The following is an 11,601-nucleotide window of genomic DNA, read 5'->3' on the forward strand; positions in this document are numbered from 1 at the left end:
TTTAAATGTAAAAATATGAAAAAACTTAAATTTCTTCCTTTACTGGTCACCATGCCTCAGTGAGAGATGACTGGTGTGTTATAAAAAAAAAATATAAAATAAATACTTCAAGTGTGTATGTGTATGTGGAGATAATCACAGTACAGTGGTACCTCGGTAGACGTCCGCTTTGAAAAAAGTCCAGCTTGGTATACATCTTGTTTGGATGCGAAAATTTTTGCTTGGTGTATGTCCTTTGTTTGGAGTACGACTCACGTGCTAGGACTTGTATTGGTCAAAATGAGTCACGACACCATGCGCTACCCTTGTTTACCTCTCTCGAGACAAAGCCAGGATATTGTCTCTCTGGGCAGGTCCATGGGTCTGGATGTGAGTGATGGTGATCTGGAGGAGTTAGTGGAGGGGCACAGGGAAGAGCTGACCACTGAGGACCTGCAGGAACTTTAGAAGGAAGAGCACAAGAACAAGATGGATGCACTCTATTAAGACTCGGAAGAGAGCCTCTTGCCAAGACCCTCGCATTTACTTCTCTTACAACCCCATCTATAAATATATTAAACAACCACGGTGACATCACACATCCTTGTCTAAGGCCTACTTTTACTGGGAAATAATTTTCCTCTTTCCTACATACTCTAACTTGAGCCTCACTATCCTCGTAAAAACTCTTCACTGCTTTCAGTAACCTACCTCCTACACCATACACCTGCAACATCTGCCACATTGCCCCCCTATCCACCCTGTCATACGCCTTTTCCAAATCCATAAATGCCACAAAGACCTCTTTAGCTTTATCTAAATACTGTTCACTTATATGTTTCACTGTAAACACCTGGTCCACACACCCCCTACCTTTCCTAAAGCCTCCTTGTTCATCTGTTATCCTATTCTCCGTCTTACTCTTAATTCTTTCAATAATAACTCTACCATACACTTTACCAGGTATACTCAGCAGACTTATCCCCCTATAATTTTTGCACTCTCTTTTATCCCCTTTGCCTTTATACAAAGGAACTATGCATGCTCTCTGCCAATCCCTAGGTACCCTTACCCTCTTCCATACATTTATTAAATAATTGCACCAACCACTCCAAAACTATATCCCCACCTGCTTTTAACATTTCTATCTTTATCCCATCAATCCCGGCTGCCTTACCCCCTTTCATTTTACCTACTGCCTCACGAACTTCCCCCACACTCACAACTGGCTCTTCCTCACTCCTACAAGATGTTATTCCTCATTGTCCTATACACGAAATCACAGCTTCCCTATCTTCATCAACATTTAACAATTCCTCAAAATATTCCCTCCATCTTCCCAATACCTCTAACTCTCCATTTAATAACTCTCCTCTCCTATTTTTAACTGACAAATCCATTTGTTCTCTAGGTTTTCTTAACTTGTTAATCTCACTCCAAAACTTTTTCTTATTTTCAACAAAATTTGTTGATAACATCTCACCAAGAAGGCAGAAGCAATGTATAATATTCCAATAACAATAGGATTTTTTTTCAATGGAATGGACTAATCGTTTTCCCTATATTTCTTATGGGAAAATTCGTTTGGTATACATCCTGTTTGGTACAAGTCCAAGGTCCTGGAATGGATTAAGGATGTATACCGAGGTACTACTGTATTTAATTATGGCTACCTGTTTTTAGCTTCAGAAACAGAACTATGATTGTTATCTCCTGTCTCCAGTGATTAACCCGTCTTTCCTTTTTTCCATAATGTATAGTGCTTACTCCTCTATGTCTTCCATTACATTATTCTGTCATTGTAATTAAAAATATTGTAATATGTGTGTGATGCTACTTTTTCCTCAGTTTAGATCAGTGGTCTGTTGTACTTCACGTTTGGCAAAAAATGTTAGTTATGTATTTGTCTCCTTTTATAGCTTGATATGTGGTTATCATCTTTACGCATCGGCGATTTTGCCCACTTTGAGCCCTATTTTCGGCCAATTCCAGTGTATTAGTCGACAAAAATCATAACTATTTCACTAGAACTCCGTTTTTTCTATCAAATGAGTACAAGAAACCACCCATTTACCGATTTCAACTATCCAATAAAGTGGTCAGAATTTAGCAATTTTGCCAATTTCACACAAATTTCAAAAGATGCCAATTTCCAAATAGGGTCCAGAATAAACAAGAAGGACATTCCTGGCACTAAAATAACATTTCCTCTGTTCATTAGTCACATCCCCAGGCCCCTCTTACATTTCTTTTGCTTTCCACCTTGATTTTTTTATTCTCACAAAATTAATAAGATTTACTGTTATGCAGACAACTGCATTAGTGTAGAAATGGTATAAATAAGATCAGCGCACTTGTGAAAGAATATTAGACTCACCAGTTGATGCGTATTGGACGCTTGGCATGATTTGTTTACTTTTGAACTTTGGTAAAAATCGAACATTTCTGTTACTTTGAGCTCAATTTCAAGGTACTTTTCATTGTAAAACCAGTCAAAATCATCTCAATTTCTGTAATATGTCTTCCATTCTATACAATGAGACCAGGAAAACTAGAATACAAAGTCGCTGTTTTAAACCAAAAACACGGTCAAAGTTTTTTTTCTCATTATGCACTGTGTGCTGCAGGATTTTTTTTATACTGCGCACACTGACCACATAGACCCATTCTTTCATATGTATGCCTAGCAGCTTTCTCTTGCTAGATTTGAGGGCGCTAGAATTTATGCGTACTAGTACATACGTCAAAAACCCTGGCGCGTAAGCTGTACTAGTACGGCCGAAACCCCGAAAGGGTTAATAGTGCAGTATGAATTCCTTCATATTATACAGTATGTGAAGAGTATACAGTAGTCGAATTGCATTTATATACCAAGTAATGCACATGTGAAAGTGCAGTTGGCCCTTGAACAATGCAGGGGTTAGGGATGCCAAACTCCTGTGCAGTCGAAAATCCATGTAGTATAACTTTTTTCTTCCCAAAAGCTTAACTATTAATAGCCTAGTGTTGACTGGAAACCTTACTAATAACATAAACAGTAAATTAACACACATTTTGTATGTTATATGTATTATATACTGTATTTTTACAATAAAGTAAACTAGAGAAAAGAAAATGTTATTGAGAAAATCACGAGGAAGAGAAAATACATTTACAGTACTCTGTTATATTTATCGACACTAAGTTTACGTCGTCTACTTACAAAATGAATCATCTGTCTGTCAGTATCTAAATCAGTATTGTCTTATATGATACAAAATACTGTAATATATTACTAACACCAGACATCAAAAATGAAAAGATAATGTGAATAAGAAATTCATATATATTTACAGGTATAACAATTCATGCATTGAGAAACATTTGTTTACATTTCTCTCGACTGCAAATGGTGCCATGTATGATCTGTAGGTGTGTGTGTGCATAAGTTTTGATAAATTTTAACTTTTTATGATGAATTTTTGTGTATTTTATGGTAGTAAATGATAAGAGTAGTATCTACATATATTTTTTGCAGTAGTGACATACCTAACTTAATTTTTTCAATATTTCTAGGCTATGCAGTTTGTCTGTGAGTTTTTTCAAATTGTTGCAACTCTCCAAAATTTATTTTCAAATATATTTAGTGAAAAAATCCATGTATAAGGGGACCCACACAGTTCAAACCCGTGTTGTTCAAGGGTCAACTGTATTTAATTGTTTTAATATTACTTAGTTCAGCATGTCAGAGAACTGAAGTATTTAAGAGTTGCATATGAATGTTTTCTAGAAGTGTTATATACCCTTGAATCATGGGAACCCACACAAATTTAATACTTTTTGAAATACAGCCTCTCCTCACTTAACGATGGAGTTCCGTTCCAGAGACTACGTCATTAAATGAATTCGTCGCTAATTTTGGAGCATACTATAATGGTAGTGAGTTTGTGTCAACCATCTTTGATATTGTTTTAATGTCACCTCTGCACCATTTATAACATTTCTGGTATACAGTGGAACCCCGGATTTCTGCCGTAATCCGTTCCAGAAGGATGGTCTAAATCTGAAAAGGCCGAAAACTGAGGTAATATTTCCCATAAGAATTAATATAAATACAATTAATCCGTTCCAGACACCCAAAAATATTAACAAAAATTTTATTTTTTAACCCTTTGAGGGTTTTGGTCGTACTAGTACGTTTTACGCGTAGGGGTTTTTGACGTACTAGTACTCATAAATTCTAGCGGCCTCAAATCTAGTGGGAGAAAGCTGGTAGGCCTTCATGTGAAAGAATGGGTCTATGTGGTCAGTGTGCACAGTCTAAAAAAAATCCTGCAGCACACAGTGCATAATGAGAAAAAAAAAAACTTTGACCATTTTTTTTAATAAATCAGCGACTTTGCAGTGTATTTTCGTATGGTATTTATTGTTGTATTCTAGTTTTCTTGGTCTCATTTTATAGAATGGAAGACATATTGCAGAAATTGAGATGATTTTGACTGGTTTTACAATGAAAGGTGCCTTGAAATTGAGCTCAAAGTAGCAGAAATGTTCGATTTTTACCAAACTTCAAAAGTAAACAAATCGTGCCATGCGTGCAATACACGTCAACTGGTGAGTCTAATATTCTTTTACAAGTACACCAATAATATTTATACCATTTTTTTACACTAATGCAGTAGTCTGCATAACAGTAAATCTTATATTTTTTGTGAGAATAAAAATTCAAAGTGGAAAGCAAAAGGATATAAGAGGGCCCTTGAGACGTGACTAATGACTAGAGGAAATGTCATTTTAGTGCCAGGAATGTCTTTCTTGTTTATTCTGGACCCTATTCGGAAATTGGCATCTTTTGAAATTTGTGTGAAATTGGCAAAATTGCTAAATTCTGACCACTGTACTGGATAGTTGAATTTATAAATGGGTGGTTTCTTGCACCCATTCGATAGAAAAAATGGAGTTCTAGCGAAATATTCATGTTTTTTGTCGACTAGTACAGTGAAATTGGCCGAAAATGGGGCTCAAAGTGGGCAAAATCGCCGATGCGTAAATATCGCCGAGACCGCTAACTTTGCGAGAGCATAATTCCGTAAGTTTTCTATCAAATTTCAAACTTTTGGTGTCTTTATGATCGGGAAAAGATTCTCTATCTTTTCATAAGAGAAAATAATTTTTTTTTTTTTAAATTTGGCCGACCCTGAGAACGAGTTTCGGAGAGGGCCTGTCGACCCTCAAAGGGTTAAAGATTAACTATAGTTTTACATACACAAAACAATGAGAAATAAATATAAAGCACAAATTTTAATGATAAATGAGCATTTCATACCCTTATTGAAGACTTGTTGGTGTATTGAAGAAAGTGAGGAGGGGAAAGTGAGTTGGGGTTATTGTTTGGAAGGGGAATCCCTCTCCATAAGGACTTCAGGTATCAAGTCCCTATCTGGGGTTACTTCCCTTCTTTGCCTTTTACTGGCACTAGGACCAGCTTAAGAGTCACTGCACCCCCATCACACAATAAAACTGTCCAGAGAGGTCTGTTTCTGGCGTCTCTTTAAGATTTGCCTGAAGTGGGACAAGGTTTTGTCACTGAATGTGTTGCAGATATGGCTTGTTTCTGCTTGGTCAGGGTGATATTTCTCCACAAAACTTTGCAACTCACTCCACTTTGCACATATGTCCTTAATCACTGAAGAAGACACATTCTCCCCTCTCTTCTTCTTCTTCCTCTGAAGCAATTTCCTCAGCTGTGGTCTGTTGTTGTTGCAGATGAAGGTGTTGCAGCTCTTAAGTGGTTAGCTCTTCCCTGTGGTCCTCCACCAACTCTTCCACATCCTTGCCAGTCACCTCTAACCCCATGGACTTCCCCAAAGGCACAATAGATTCCACAACAGGCAGAGGGTCGACAAGGTCAGGGTCAGCCACAGACCCTTCAAAATCCTTGTCGAGGACACATTCTGGCCACAGTTTTCTCCAAGCAGAGTTCAAAGTCCTGGAAGTCACTCCCTGCCAAGCCTTACCTATAAGGCTTATGCAATGAAGGATATTGAAATGATTCCTCCAGAACTCTCTTAGGGTCACGTCAGTGTCCGAGATCACTTCAAAGCACCTTTGGAACGTTGCTTTTGTGTAGTTTTTTGAAGTTAGAAATGACCTGCTGGTCAATGGGCTGGATGAGAGGAGTAGTGTTAGGAGGCAAGAACTTCACTGTTATAAAACTTAACTCCATAGACAACTAATCTACCAAGTTTAGAGGACGAGCAGGAGCATTGTCCAGTACCAGGAGGCACTTGAGTGGCAATTTATTTTCCTAGAGGTATTTTTTCACACTCGGGCCAAACACTTCATGGACCCAGTCAATGAAAATTTGCCTTGTGACCCATGACTTATTATTAGCTTTCCACAACACACACAATTTACTCTTGATGACATTGTTTTTCTTGAACACTCTGGGATTTTCAGAGTGATACACCAGTAAAGGCTTTACTTTGAAATCCCCACTAGCATTACCACAGAACAAAAGAGTATGCCTATCCTTCTTAGGCTTGTGTCCTGGCAGTACCTTTTCTTCTTGCATGATGTAGGCCCTCTTTTGCATTTTTTTCCAAGAGAGGCCTGTTTCATCACAATTGAACGCTTATTGGGGTACGAATCCTTCAGCCTCTATGTACTCCTTGAATTCCTGCACGAATTCTTCAGCCGCGCATTTGTCTGAACTTGCAGCCTCACCATGCCTTACAACACTGTGTATTTGACTACACTTCTTAAATCTGTCAAGCCAGCCTTTGCTGTCGTTAAATTCACTAACAGCAGCACTCATTCCAGGCATTTTATTCATGAGATCTGGATGCAGCTGCCATGCCTTGTCACAAATGATTGACTCAACAACACTATTTTTTTATTTTTTATTATCACACCGGCCGATTCCCACCAAGGCAGGGTGGCCCGAAAAAGAAAAACTTTCACCATCATTCACTCCATCACTGTCTTGCCAGAAGGGTGCTTTACACTACAGTTTTTAAACTGCAACATTAACACCCCTCCTTCAGAGTGCAGGCACTGTACTTCCCATCTCCAGGACTCAAGTCCGGCCTGCCGGTTTCCCTGAATCCCTTCATAAATGTTACTTTGCTCACACTCCAACAGCACGTCAAGTATTAAAAACCATTTGTCTCCATTCACTCCTATCAAACACGCTCACGCATGCCTGCTGGAAGTCCAAGCCTCTCGCACACAAAACCTCCTTTACCCCCTCCCTCCAACCCTTCCTAGGCCGACCCCTACCCCGCCTTCCTTCCACTACAGACTGATACACTCTTGAAGTCATTCTGTTTCGCTCCATTCTCTCTACATGTCCGAACCACCTCAACAACCCTTCCTCAGCCCTCTGGACAACAGTTTTGGTAATCCCGCACCTCCTCCTAACTTCCAAACTACGAATTCTCTGCATTATATTCACACCACACATTGCCCTCAGACATGACATCTCCACTGCCTCCAGCCTTCTCCTCGCTGCAACATTCATCACCCACGCTTCACACCCATATAAGAGCGTTGGTAAAACTATACTCTCATACATTCCCCTCTTTGCCTCCAAGGACAAAGTTCTTTGTCTCCACAGACTCCTAAGTGCACCACTCACTCTTTTTCCCTCATCAATTCTATGATTCACCTCATCTTTCATAGACCCATCCGCTGACACGTCCACTCCCAAATATCTGAATACGTTCACCTCCTCCATACTCTCTCCCTCCAATCTGATATTCAATCTTTCATCACCTAATCTTTTTGTTATCCTCATAACCTTACTCTTTCCTGTATTCACCTTTAATTTTCTTCTTTTGCACACCCTACCAAATTCATCCACCAATCTCTGCAACTTCTCTTCAGAATCTCCCAAGAGCACAGTGTCATCAGCAAAGAGCAGCTGTGACAACTCCCACTTTGTGTGTGATTCTTTATCTTTTAACTCCACGCCTCTTGCCAAGACCCTCGCATTTACTTCTCTTACAACCCCATCTATAAATATATTAAACAACCACGGTGACATCACACATCCTTGTCTAAGGCCTACTTTTACTGGGAAAAAATTTCCCTCTTTCCTACATACTCTAACTTGAGCCTCACTATCCTCGTAAAAACTCTTCACTGCTTTCAGTAACCTACCTCCTACACCATACACTTGCAACATCTGCCACATTGCCCCCCTATCCACCCTGTCATACGCCTTCTCCAAATCCATAAATGCCACAAAGACCTCTTTAGCCTTATCTAAATACTGTTCACTTATATGTTTCACTGTAAACACCTGGTCCACACACCCCCTACCTTTCCTAAAGCCTCCTTGTTCATCTGCTATCCTATTCTCTGTCTTACTCTTAATTCTTTCAATTATAACTCTACCATACACTTTACCAGGTACACTCAACAGACTTATCCCCCTATCCACACTATCTCCCACTAAATGTTTATTGTTGATCCACGCCAACAATAACTTCCCCACATCTTCAATTATTGGTGACCTTTGTTTCATTAGCATATTTACCCCCTTTTGCAACATTAGCTTCCTTGATTTCTACATTCTTTGCCAGGATGGAAGTGATTGTTGATTTGGATTTGCCATAAATCCTGGCAAGCTGGAGCACACGTACACCAATCTCGTGCTTTGCTATAATTTCTTTCTTGAATTATATCGTGTTTCTCACTTTCTTTACCAATGGGCTGGCACTAGAAATTTTCTTTGGGCCCATGGTAGCTTATTTCACAGTTGCACTCAAAAAACAATGGATTATAACGAAATGTTTGGATGAATGCGTGGAGTGTTGCTCACTCACCCAGAGACACAGCCAGACTGATTCACTAATGCAGCGGAGTGGCAGGCCAAAATCCAGGTTAGAATTTTGGCCAAAAAAGCAGCCGAAATCCGATTTGGCCAATTTCTGCACCAGCCAATACCCGGGGCTCCACTGTATTTTTAAATGTTTATACAGTAGTGTACTGTATATTGAAATAAACAGAATAGAGGAAATTAACTCTAATATGCATTATTTAGGTATGAATACTGGTCAGAGAGCTCGTTGTAAGTCCGAGGGGTTGGTAAACGAGTATGTCGCTAAGTGAGAAGAGGCTGTATAGTCATTATAATAAAAGTAGTAAAATTTGTCTCTTTTTCAGCATACTGGATGGTGATAGCTCTTCTCTTCATGGCCATCATTATTGTTGCTATTTGGTAGTGAAGTATCAACTCTTATGATGTTTTTAGCATTTGTCTAGGTATTGTTTGCACCAAGAGGTAATATTTTAAGAATGTCTAGAAAAATCTCATTATAAAAATGTATCTGTCTTCAGAAGCCTTGATTATTGCTACTGTATCTATTATATTTGTCTTTATATGCAGTGTACTAAATAAAATACTGTATTCAGCTTGTATAAGCCTTAGATAAAGATTCGGCATTCTTACTCTGCTGAAAATTTATGCTGTGCTGCTAGTCTTTGTATAATAATAATTGTAATAATAATAATAATAATAATCTTTATTTCTACAAGTACATGATACAACTTACACAGACCATAGCTGACATCAGTGATATACTATATAGAAAGCCCATGGTTATGCACAACATTTCGGGCAACTTCGGTTGATTTTGTCCCCAGGATGTGATGCCAAATGTTTCCATCCATACCAAGGATCAAACCATGCCATGCATGCTTGCCTTTGTGTCAAATTATTCTCTTATGTTATGAGCCGGCAAACAGACTCAAAATAGATAAATATACACATACTTGTCTACAGATATGAAAAAGACAGTTTTAATTAATGATAAGTTATTGTTATAAAATGTAGCAACCTGACTGTGATAGAAGAAGAAAGATACATAAATATAATTTCATCAGTAAAGAACACATAGGATGTACTTGACTTGGAGAATATACGAGAAAGATGGGAACAGATTCCCTTAAGATTAACATATTCAAAATTGCTAAATAAAGATACGCAAACAAACAGAAGTCAGATTAACATATTTAGCTCATTCATAAAGAAGAATTACTTAATAAAGACTAGGAAACATGAAGACTGTAAGTCACATTTCTCTGTAATTAAGCTTATAAACTGTCACCCTTCTTGATGATGAGACAATTTCCTTTCCATGACAAGTGAAAACACCTAGAGAGAGTTAGGAATTATTTTCTTGCATCGAGAATCAGGTAGCTATTTTTTTTTTTTAAACACGTTGGCCATCTCCCATTGAGGCAGGGTGGCCCAATTAATCATACTATCACTGTCTTGCCAGAGGCACCCAGATACCAGGAGCCAGGAAGCAGGTTTCTTGATCTTAGTATGGAGACACAGGAAACAATGCTGACACATGAAGATTGACACAGTTTGCAGAGCGTGGAATTTTTATTGAGATGCTTTGCATGTGCAACAGGCACATGGCAAGAAAAGTTCCTCTATGCAAATTGTGTTAATCTTTTCCTCCCAGTGTGTGGAACCAGAGCTTTTCTGTCCTTCCTTGAGCCAAACCTAAACACCTTACATTCCCCAGGTGCTTTATTATGCCCAGTGAGTGGATTACCTCCCCATGAACATTATAAATAAGTCACCAAAAAGTGGTACTTAGAAGAGGACCTCATGACTGGTCCAGGACAGACCTGAACGTCTCTGTAATATTGGTCTCTTTCGTGCTGGTTTTTGGTGAATTGATGAATAAGACGCATGTGCAACAGTTGGGTGTCTTTGTGGTCGAAATATTTCACCTTCAGTCAGATACAGATTGTAGGCAGTAGAAGTGACTAGGTAAAGATGATGTAATTAATCCATCAACCTTGCAGAAATAGTTTGAGGTGGTCAGTCCCTCAGCCTGGAGAAGAGTTCAGCTGCATGAAGCTTCATGCATGGAGCTTCAGGCATGGAGCTTCAGGCAGCTGAACTCTTCTCCAGGCTAAGGGGCTGACCACCTCAAACAATTTCTACAAGGTTATGGACTGATTATGTCATCTTTACCTAGTTACTTCTACTGCCTACAATCCATTCTCTATATCTGACTGAAGAAGCCTACTACATAGGTAAAACATTTCAACCGTAAACTGTTGCACATATATCTTACTCACCAACTTGTTGTCAGCATTTTATACCTCTTTCAACACACATTTTGGTGACTTGTTCCAGCCACATTATTGTGACTTTTGTGTTCTTGAAATAATAAATAGGTGTTTCCAGGGTTGAGCTTTTGTTTGGTGTTGACAATAATAAGCAGCACTTTATTGTAGTTAGAGGTTATTATTGTTACAAAATTTGTTGAGGTCTCCCAGTGTGGCTTGCTGTAACTGTTCTTTCGGGTTATTGCGCATCATGTTTGTTTTCTTAGAGTTCGTCGAATCTGAGAGAACCATACGGGTTTATCACTTTCTGTGTATGTAATGGAGGATAATTACTGAGGGTTATTTAATGCCAAAAGATTTTCATTATTAGATAAATGTAAATAGCCAGCTAGTCGTAATAATATCATTAGGATTGCAAAATGTAATGTGTGTGATAACACAAGTGTCAGGTAACATAGACACAACACAGCATAAAATTTTATTAATCAATGTTTCATTAGAGACAAAGGGTTTCCAAAGTGACTTTTGAATGAAATGTTGAGT

General features: G+C 38.6%; 1 protein-coding gene across 3 annotated transcripts in view; it reads left to right on the forward strand.

Annotated features, from left to right (window-relative positions):
- The window catches only part of Syx8 (syntaxin 8), an 80,728-nt gene extending 69,906 nt beyond the window's left edge, over positions 1-10,822 (forward strand). Inside the window, exon 7 of one of the 3 annotated variants that reach the window (XM_070093514.1) lies at positions 5,725-6,873. In XM_070093514.1, the coding sequence (XP_069949615.1) occupies positions 5,725-5,837 (113 nt within the window). In that variant the 3' untranslated portion in view covers positions 5,838-6,873. Of the gene's footprint in view, positions 1-353; positions 1,742-5,724; positions 6,874-9,129 lie in introns of those variants that run through there. The other 2 variants (XM_070093515.1, XM_070093516.1) reach the window with 2 other exon arrangements.
- Positions 10,823-11,601: the final 779 nt, after the last annotated feature.

Source organism: Cherax quadricarinatus, chromosome 43 (genome assembly GCF_038502225.1).
Source record: "Cherax quadricarinatus isolate ZL_2023a chromosome 43, ASM3850222v1, whole genome shotgun sequence".
Classification (NCBI taxonomy): Eukaryota; Metazoa; Arthropoda; class Malacostraca; order Decapoda; family Parastacidae; genus Cherax; species Cherax quadricarinatus.